Source organism: Meles meles, chromosome 8 (assembly GCF_922984935.1).
Source record: "Meles meles chromosome 8, mMelMel3.1 paternal haplotype, whole genome shotgun sequence".
Taxonomy (NCBI): Eukaryota; Metazoa; Chordata; class Mammalia; order Carnivora; family Mustelidae; genus Meles; species Meles meles.
In genome coordinates, this window is record NC_060073.1 from 55,471,783 (window position 1) to 55,481,481 (window position 9,699).

General features: G+C 48.3%; 1 protein-coding gene across 1 annotated transcript; it reads left to right on the forward strand.

The window, feature by feature from the left end:
• Positions 1-243: 243 nt before the first annotated feature.
• Positions 244-9,342, forward strand: HPX (hemopexin). Its single transcript, XM_046017564.1, has 10 exons — positions 244-360; positions 511-575; positions 674-745; positions 924-1,048; positions 2,685-2,835; positions 3,528-3,740; positions 3,956-4,087; positions 8,484-8,614; positions 8,694-8,856; positions 8,995-9,342. The coding sequence occupies exons 1-10, from the start codon at positions 278-280 to the stop codon at positions 9,252-9,254; spliced, it is 1,395 nt and encodes a 464-aa protein (XP_045873520.1). The 5' UTR covers positions 244-277; the 3' UTR covers positions 9,255-9,342.
• The last annotated feature ends 357 nt before the right edge of the window (positions 9,343-9,699 follow it).

Here is a 9,699-nt window from a genome sequence, read left to right on the forward strand (position 1 = left end):
AAGGTGATGAGAGTCACAGCCTGGCATCAATGGCAAGGGGTAGTTACTGCTCAAAAGTCATTGAAGGGGGATGGGGCCTCTTGCCGGGAAAAGTTAGTCTTGGACCCAGATTTCTGTCCAGACCCTGACCTTATTTGCACTGATGTAATCAGCTAATATTGGCATAGTTGTGAGAGACAGGACTTGGAGGATCAGCAGGCCATGGTGGGGGTGGTGCTGCCACCATCTCTATATAGGGAGCTGAGCCAGAGCCCAGAGCTGTCTGTAGCACCTCAGCATGGCTCGGGCACTGGGAACACCCATTGCACTGGGGTTGGTGGGCCTATGCTGGTCTCTGGCTGTTGCCCACCCTCTTCCTCCGTGAGTAAAGCTTGAGCTGGGGAAGGACTGGGGACAGGGCTAGACTGGGTTAGGGCCAGTTTTTAGGCCAGGGCAACTATGAAGACAGGTGTGAAGAGCGAAGGGAGAGGAATTGGGCCCAGTGGATCCAGACAACTGTCTTCTCTCTAGGGACGGTACTCCAGGGAACAGCACTGAAGGTGGGAGTGGGACCACAGTGAACCCAGGTGTAATTGGTAAGGCCCTGCCTCCCTGGAGTCTGTCTGTCTGGCTGTGTCTCTGCAACATATTACCTGACTGGTCTTTTCCTTGCACCTCCCCACCCCCACCCCAGAACTCTGCTTGGATGGCTCGAGCTTTGATGCTACCACCCTGGATGAACACGGGGCCATGCAGTTTTTTAAAGGTAGGAGGGGCTGGGATTGGGGCATTTGGGACTTCAGACTTGGTCCCATTCTCTGAGGGTATATCTGTCTGTGGGAGATCTTAGAAGTTAACTGAGGGCATCACCCACAGCTTCTTGGTAACTATCACAGGAGGCCAAAACTTTGTTCTGGGCCCCTCAATGAGTGTGTGTTTTTCAGGGGAGTTTGTGTGGAACAGTAAAAAATGGGTCCGGGAGTTAATCTCAGAGAGGTGGAAGAATTTCACCAACCCCCCCGTGGATGCCGCATTCCGCCGTGATCACAACAGTGTCTTCCTGATCAAGGTACTGCTGGGGCAAGGTCAGGGCTGGGCCAGGAAGTGCTGGAATGGACAGTGGAGACCCTCCCTCAGGTGCCCTAGATGGACCCCTTACAGTGGGCTCCTGGTTTCCTGCCCCTATGCCTTCCTTCCCTGAAAAAGCTCAAGCTAAGAGAGTATACGTGCACGGGGGCCTGGCAGGCATAGCAGCCAGTGGCTCTTCTTCAGGCCCAATCTCTGTTCAGACCTCTCTGCTACTCCTCATGCTGTTGGCCATCCTTCCCTTCCTGGTAATGTCTTCCCTTGGTCTCTGACTCTGCCTCCCGTACTCTTCATATGGTGGCCAGGCCGTTCATAACAATGGCACCTGGCCAAGGGTTGAGAGGAAGATGAAATCCTGTCTGCTGTGCTCACCAAGTCCCATGTCCTGGCCCAGGCTGTGTCTGCTTGGAGGAAGGGCACCTTCTCCTAATTTGTACAAGGTGCTATGTGCTTGGGGCAGCCCTCACTCCCAGCTTTAGGTTCCCTCCTGCCTCTTTCTTGCTGTTTTCCAGCTTCCCATCCTCAGCCAGTCCCTGAATGTTCCTTGGAGATCTGTCCCAGCCCTTCAAAACATCCTCCCTGAGTGATCTCAACTACTGTCATGGCTCTGAGGACTCTCTATGTTGTGGACACCAGATCTGGCTCCTCCCAGAGCTCCAGATATCTCTTTCCAATTTCCTGGCAGATATCTTTGGCTTAGATGTTCTGTGGGTACCTCAAATTCCGTAGCCCCCAAATCAAGCTTAGTATCTTTCTTACAAACTCACCCTTTCTGCTGTGTCCTCTATTTCATTAAGTGGCACCACCCTGTGCCAGTTCCTGCAAGTCAGGTACACTTGGGTCTCGAGATCTGGCCTTTGGTTATCTTTTTAGGCTTATCTCCTCCCCCACCACAATCACTGTGTGCCAGCTCCATGAGACTACATATAATTCTCTGAGCATGCTCTGCACCTGCTGCTCCCTCTGCTGGTGACACCCTTTATACAACTGTCACACTGAATTCCTACTCTGTTTTCAACTCTTGGCCCCAATGCTTCCTCCTCTGGGAAGCCTTCCAGGAATTCTCTGGGTAGGCTTAAGGACTCCCTCTATATTCCCCATGCACTTCACCCGTTTCTACTTTGGTGGTTGCATGGCTAGGATTGTAGGAACCTTTCTGCTTTTGTACAGTGAACTCCTTGAAGGCAGAGACTGTCCTGTCATCCCTTTATCCCCAGGGATATCACAATATCTGGCATATGGTAGTCATTCAGCAACTGTTTCTCAACTGAATGGATGAATAAACAAATGGATAGGTGAACGAATGAATGTAGGAATGGATGGATGATTGCAGGATGACTATTTGTGGATGTGTTTGCCAAGACTAATCGTATTACAGATAAGTGTGTCATGGAAGTGTCAGATGTGTGCATGTACTATAGCAACGGGGGGATTTGCACAGTCAGGCTAATAGTATGTATTTGTGCAAGGGGCAGCACACTGTCGTCCACAGGTTAATTGAAAGTGTGTAGGGGCGCAAGGGGGATATTGTATAAATGCAGTAGATCAGAGACGTAATGTATGAATGGAGGTGGCAGTATGTGGGGTCCACGGTTAAAAATAGAGTGATTTGTATGCAGGGAGATAAAGTCTGGGTGTATCCCCCTGAGAAGGAGAAAGGATATCCAAAGTTGCTCCAAGAAGAGTTTCCTGGAATCCCGTCACCAGTGGATGCAGCTGTGGAATGTCACCGTGGGGAATGCCAAGAGGAGGGTGTCCTCTTCTTCAAAGGTCAGCACAGGCTGGAATAAGAAAGCCTGGAGTAATTGTGGGCTGGTGTGATTGACGTAGTGGCAGGGATGTGGTGGTGATGGAACACCATGTGGCTTCCCAAGGAAGGGAAGAAATAGAGAAGCTGGTTATGGTCTAGAGGTCAAATAGGGGAAGGAGAAGAAGTCACTCTGCATGAGATAACAGGGTGTACTTCTGCTAAAATTCTTCACTGTTCCCCATCATCCTTAGGATGAATCTATGTTCTTTAGTCTTACATACAAGATTCTCCATGGCCAAGTTCCTACTGACCCTCCAGCTTTGATACTCATCATGCCTTTACCTTGAATATGAAGTTCCAGAGACTCTACACTGTTCCCTGTACACCTCATTTGTTTCATGCTTCAGACTTTCCTCCTTCTGGAGTTCCATCTCCTCCTCATCTCTGCCCTGTAATTCTTGCTTTAGGTATGAGTTTAAATATCACCTTCTCTGGAAACCTTTCTCTGTCTCCTCTAAATGCACTTGCTGAGCCAATCAGATGCATTTTGCTGCTGAATTTTATTATATGGTCATTCTCTTCAACTGTTTCCCTCCTGGCCTGTGAGTTCCATGGGGCCAGGACTGTATCTGGCCCATCATGGGGCCCAGTGCTAGCTTAAGGGAGGGCATAGCCTGGCCTCACTGAATGTTTGTTGACTGATTGGACAAAGGTAACCAAACGTGGTTCTGGGACTTGGCTACGGGAACCAAAAAGGAGCGTTCCTGGCCAGCTGTTGGGGAATGCTCCTCTGCCCTGCGGTGGATCGGCCGCTACTTCTGCTTCCGGGGTAACCAGTTCCTGCGCTTCCACCCCGTCACGGGAGAGGTGCTTCCAAAGTACCCTCTGGATGTTCGAGACTACTTCATATCCTGCCCCGGCAGAGGTGAGAAAGCCCCAGCCCCTGAAATCCACCTGGATTCACCTTTATCTCCCTGAGTCTGCAGGGAAAGTCTTGCCCTAGCCCAATCTCCCAGTCCCAGTTATCCTTCTATGGAAGAAGTCTACATTCCCACTAACCCTAGCCATCTCGGTCACCTCAGCCTTCATTCTGACCTCCGGCCTTCCTCTGTGCTCCCCCTCACCTATTTCTCTTCCCAGGCCACGGACACAGGAATGGGACGGGCCATGGGAATGGTACCCATCATGGCTATGGGGATATGCGCTGTAGCCCACATCTAGTCTTGTCTGCACTGCTGACCGACAACCATGGTGCCACATATGCCTTCAGTGGTGAGAGATGCCTCCTGACTCCCCCATCTCTGCCCTCCAGACCTCCTGTCTCTTTCATATATATCTGATTACTTCCTCCGTTTTCATCACTGCATGCTTTATTTTGTCCCCTTGGGCCATAACCTTAGCCTCCTCGGCATGCAGTTTTTTATCCCTCATCTCCTCTGGTGCATATTGTTCACCCTTGTCTCTCATTGCCCAGGTCTCTAACTTCATCTACCTGACTACCTCACAGGACCATCTACTCTCAGGCCTGTGCCCTCTTTGGGTCTCTATGACTCCTCATATTCCCTTAGCTCTTGCATGTCTTGCTAGGTCCTCCAGCTCCTCTTAAGCATATCCTCAGGAGCTCAATCTTTTTCCAAGTGCCTCTTGGTTCTTAGCTCAGGCCTCTGGGCACAGCATTACCTATGGATGAAATGTTCCTATTGCTGAGAACCAGCCAAGAAACTTTGGGTCCCTTAGACCTCTAGGAGATAGATTTCCTGGCCTAAGGAGTTTTCTTCTCTTAGTGACCAGAGACACATCTCTCTCCACACCTGTGACATTAGTTTGTAAAAGCCATGTAATGATACCTAGGGATGTTCTGGCGTTAGTCAGGCAGAGAGTGATGAGTCTTGATCCACCTTGAATAGCTCCAAGAGAAGGAGTAAAAAAATACTCAGCCTAAGATATACATATGATCAGATATAGATGTAAAATAGTGGTGAGAACACAGAACAGTGAAAATCCATTTTTGTGCCTAACTCCTGGAAAAATCTGATTGGATATGACTACCAAGCCATAATGAAAAAGACACAGTTGTGAGGAGAGTATATCCCCACAACAGGAATGCATGGTGTAGTGAGAACATTCATCCATGAAGAAACACACACCTGCAGTGAAAACACAGACTTATACTGAGAATATATGCCATAGTAAGAATACATAATTATCAACATGTAGCTGTGGTGAGAGCATGGGACCATTGGGAGGACAGACAGAAAAAAGGGAGACAGAGATAGGGGTAGGTGGGTAGAGGTATTGAGAAAACAGGGCCACAGGGACCACATAAAGTTGTACAGAGAATACCCAACCATGGAGAGATCATAGAACCTCCAGGCCATGTGGCCTGAATAGAATGCAGCTGAACTCCTAAATGAAAAGTATTAAATATGTTTCCTAGCTGATGAGAGAACACTGTTACGTTAAAAATCCCCAACTGAGGTGACAACCCTAGTGTGACCCAGCTACTCAGCATAGGGCTGGTCCTCTCCCCTCTCTGACATATCTTTTTCTGCTCTCTGCCCCCTAGCTCCTTACCCATTGTTTCTGCTTTTTCACAATGTTGGCTTGCACAAAGCCCATCATTCCCTCTCCTTCTCCTAGTCATGATCTTTCAGCCTCAGGTCCAACTGGGAACTGCCTCTGCTGCTCTCTTTTTTCCTGCTTGGGTTGCCAGAGAGGAAATCTGACTGACCTAGCCCATATTTTTATTCTAGCCCACAGTGAAGTGGTTGCTGGCCAGTCTGTGCATTGCCTGGTGAGGCATCATGGACTCATCACTTATTTCCTCTGCACAAAGAGCACCACAGCCCATTCTCAAAATAGGGGTCATAAGCAGGGTAGTTTCCGCAGGAGGTGAAGGTGGCTATGTAGTCACTATGACATGCCCGGTAAACAGCTATAAAGGGAGCTTATGGCTATCGTGAGAACATTGGCTATTTATGCAACAAGTGCTTATTGAGCACCTGAGAGGCACCAGATGTAGTTCTAAGCACTGGGATACAGGAGGCAGCATGGCAGATGAGACAGGTGCCCTCACACAGCCTGACAAGGGGAGAAAGGACAATAAGAAAAGGAACGAAGAGAGTATTTTCAGGCAGTTGTGAAGTGTTATGGGAACATCAGGATGTTCCTTATCCTCAAATATCATTTGGAGGTGGTATAAATGGATTTTAAAATTGTTGATGTTTAAAAATATAAAATAAAAAATGTTAGGTGTCAAAGAAAAGCTGTGAAGAAATTAAAACAGGATAATGAGATAGAGGTGAGGAAAATGAGGGGGACCTTCTTTGAAGAGATGCTTTTTGAGCTGATATTTCAGTAATAAAAAGGCATTAGGTAAGTAAAATAAGATAAAATCAGAGAGGGAGGCAAACCATAAGAGACTTATTTTATTTTATTTGTCAGAGAGAGTGAAAGTGAGTGAGTGAGAGAGAACAAGCAGGGGGAAGCACAAGAAGGAGAAGCAGGCTCCCCACTGAGCAGGGAACCTGATGTGGGACTTGATCTCAGGACCCTCAGATAATGACCTGAGCCAAAGGCAGACGCTTAATTGATTGAGCCACCCAGGTGTCCCAATAGACTCTTAATTATAGGAAACAAACCAAGGGTTGCTCAAGGGGAAGGAGGTGAGAGGGATAGGATAACAGGGTGGTGGGCATTAAGGAGGGCACTTGAGATAATGAGAACTGGGTGTTGTAAACAACTGATGAAATCACTAAATTCTACCCCTGAAACTAATAACGCACTGTATTTTAACTAAATTGAATTCAAATAAAATTTTTTTAAAGCATTAGGTACATAAAGCACTGGGGGAAAAGCATTTTAGAGAGGATAGATAGCTATACTTTGAGGAATCCGGAAAGAAGGCCAGAGTGGCTAGAGAACAATGTAAGAGCAGGGGAATGGCTTGAAAAGAGGGAGACAGGGGACAAATTACATATACCTGGTAAGAATTTTCAACTATGAAAGAAAACCAGGAGGGGGTCTTGAGCAGGGCCGTGATATGTTCTTACTTATTTGTTAAAGATCATCCTGTAGCACACAGTCACTAGAGATACAATGGTGTAAGCAGGGAATCCAGCTAGTAGTTCTTGCAGTTGTCTGGATTGGAGGCAATGATAGTGTGGACTAGGATAATAGCATCACAAGTGGTGAGGAGTCATCTTGGTATCTTTTGGAGGTCGAGGTAACAGCATTAACCAAGGGACTGAATATTGGTTGGAGTGGGAAATGAAAAAGAGAGGTCTTTTTTTTTTTTTTAAGATTTTATTTATTTATTTGACAGAGAGATCACAAGTAGGCAGAGAGGCAGGCAGAGAGAGAGGAGGAAGCAGGCTCCCTGCAGAGCAGAGAGCCCGATGTGAGGCTCGATCCCAGGACCCTGAGATCATGACCTGAGCCGAAGGCAGCGGCTTAATCCACTGAGCCACCCAGGTGCCCCGAAAAAGAGAGGTCTTAAGAATGACTTAGCTTTCTGGGACTAGGCAACTGGGTGACTGGTGGTTTCCTCTTTCTAAAATTGGGAAAGATGAGGTAGGTGTGTGTGTGCATGTGCATGTGTGCGTGTGTGTGTCTGTGTGTGTGTGTGTGTGTGTGTGTGTTTGGCAGGGAGCAGACATCAGCTTGGACACTGTACGGTTTTGGTGTCTAATGGCCCCAAATGGACATATTGGGCAGGCAGCTAAGTTTGAGCCTGATGCCCAAAGGAGAGGTCTATGAAAGCTGAAGAGAACAGATCCAAAGTCATCAGCATGTAGATGGTATTTAAAGCCCTAGACGGGGTGAAATCACCAAGAGAGTGAGTGTAGGTAGTGAAGAGGCCCAAACTAGAGGATTCCAATATAAGATATCAGGCTGAAGAGAAGGGTAGTAAAAAAAAAAAAAAAAAAAGGAACACTGGAAGAGGCTGGTATCACAGAAGCCAAGATCCAAAAAAAGATATTTCAAGAAGAGAGTCGTGAGCAGTCAAATGCTGCTGAGAGGTGGAGCAGGATGGAGACAGAGAATTGACGATTAGATTTGGCAAGTTGGAGGACACTGACGACCTTGAAAAGTACAGTTTCAGTGGAGGAGGGAAACAAGTGTAAGTGAAGTGGTTAAGGAAGGAGAGGTAAATGGGAACTTAGATAATTCCCTTAATAAATCTTTATGAGAAGGGGAGAAGAAAGTTAGGGCACTGGTCTGGCTACTCCCTCACTCTCCTGCCACATCAGGGGATTAGGGAACACAGCCAGAGTGAGAACATTTGGTGGGATCATGCTGTGGTGCTTCTCTTTTACCTTCTGGTCACTGTCCCTTATTGTCTACAGTATCTCTGTACATGGATGTCTGAGATGCATAGGGAGCCCCTGCCAAACCCCATGACATTGGCCTCACTTGGCACCTTAGCCACTGTTCTCCATGCTTGCCCTTCTGTCAGGCCCCTAGTGACTCCAGCTCCAATCAGGGCACCATGCCAAACTTTGCTGCCCAAGTCCTGCTCTATCTCCTCTCACCCGGCCTCTTCCCTCTTGGCCTCTGGATGTATTCTCTCCCCCTTCTCAGGACCTATCCCTGTACCTGTTACTTGCCTATTCACTGCCTGGCCTTTTACCATCAGTACTAGAGAGGTACCTCTGATACTCGACAGGGTCCCACTATTGGCGTCTGGACACTAGCAGGGATGGGTGGCACAGCTGGCCCATTGTCCATCAGTGGCCCCAGGGTCCTTCAGCAGTGGATGCGGCCTTTTCCTGGGACAGTAAAGTCTACCTAATTCAGGTATGTGTTGGGAGAGAGGCTTGAAATGGGGACTGGAAGAATATCCAGCTCTATGCTGATTAATTCCTTTGTCTTCCAGGGCACTCAGGTGTATATCTTCCTGACAAAGGGAGGCTATACTCTAGTAGATGGTTATCCAAAGAGGTTGGAGAAGGAATTTGGGAGCCCTCATGGGGTCAACCTTGAGGCTGTGGATGCAGCCTTTACTTGTCCGGGGACTTCTCAGCTCCACATTATGGCAGGTGAGGGGCATCTGGATACTGAAGGGTGGCTTGCTCTGCTACTTCTCCATTGCATAGATCCCCATCGGGGTATGGGGAAGGGTAAGGTGAGAATCCCATGATGTGGAAGCAATGTTTTGTCTGTCGCCTTCTTCCCAGGACGGAAGCTGTGGTGGCTGGACCTGAAGTTAGGACCTCAAGCCATGTGGAAGGAGCTTCCTTGGCCCCATGAGAAGGTTGACGCGGCCCTGTGTGTGGAAAAGTCCTTTGGCCCCAGCTCATGTTCTGCCCATGGTCCTGGCTTATACCTCATCCATGGCTCTGATTTGTACTGCTACAGTGATGTGGAGAAACTGAGCACAGCCAAGACTCTTCCCCATCCCCAGAGAGTGGAGAACCTCCTGGGCTGCAGTCATTGACAGGAGCATTCTTGGGATGAGTCTGGCCCAGTTCCTTCTCCATATTTTCCTCACAATAAAGCCAGAGTGCTTCTTTGCTGGACTCAAAGGGCCCTGGTTGTGGAAGAGTCTCATTTCTTTCTTAGAACTGAGGAGCTAGTAATATCTCTTTGGAGGCTGTCAAGTTGAAACAAGGCTGTGGGAAGCAAGGGAGGAGAGGGCTGAGGGAAAACTCCCAGAAGTAGACTCACACTCTGGACCATGGCCTCATCTGGTTTAAGGCTAACCCCTCCTGACCTGGTGGCCCCTAGCCTTATGTGAATTTGGTGGATAGAAGAGTAGACTGACAAGCTCCACCTGCCACACAGGGCTTTGTACTGGGAGGCCAGGCCACTGAGTGGCTTCTGATAAGTACCAGGTACCACTGGACCAGGAGAACTGCCTAAGGTTCCTTCACCAGCCTCAA

What these genes read in the sequence shown, in the direction of transcription:
- HPX (XM_046017564.1), top strand. Translation starts at nt 278, where the DNA reads ATGGCTCGGGCACTGGGAACACCCATTGCACTGGGGTTGGTGGGCCTA. An exon ending in AGTGAACCCAGGTGTAATTG is followed by an intron (nt 576 to 673) that starts GTAAGGCCCTGC and finishes CCCCCACCCCAG; the next exon opens with AACTCTGCTTGGATGGCTCG. An exon ending in GGGTGTCCTCTTCTTCAAAG is followed by an intron (nt 2,836 to 3,527) that starts GTCAGCACAGGC and finishes GATTGGACAAAG; the next exon opens with GTAACCAAACGTGGTTCTGG.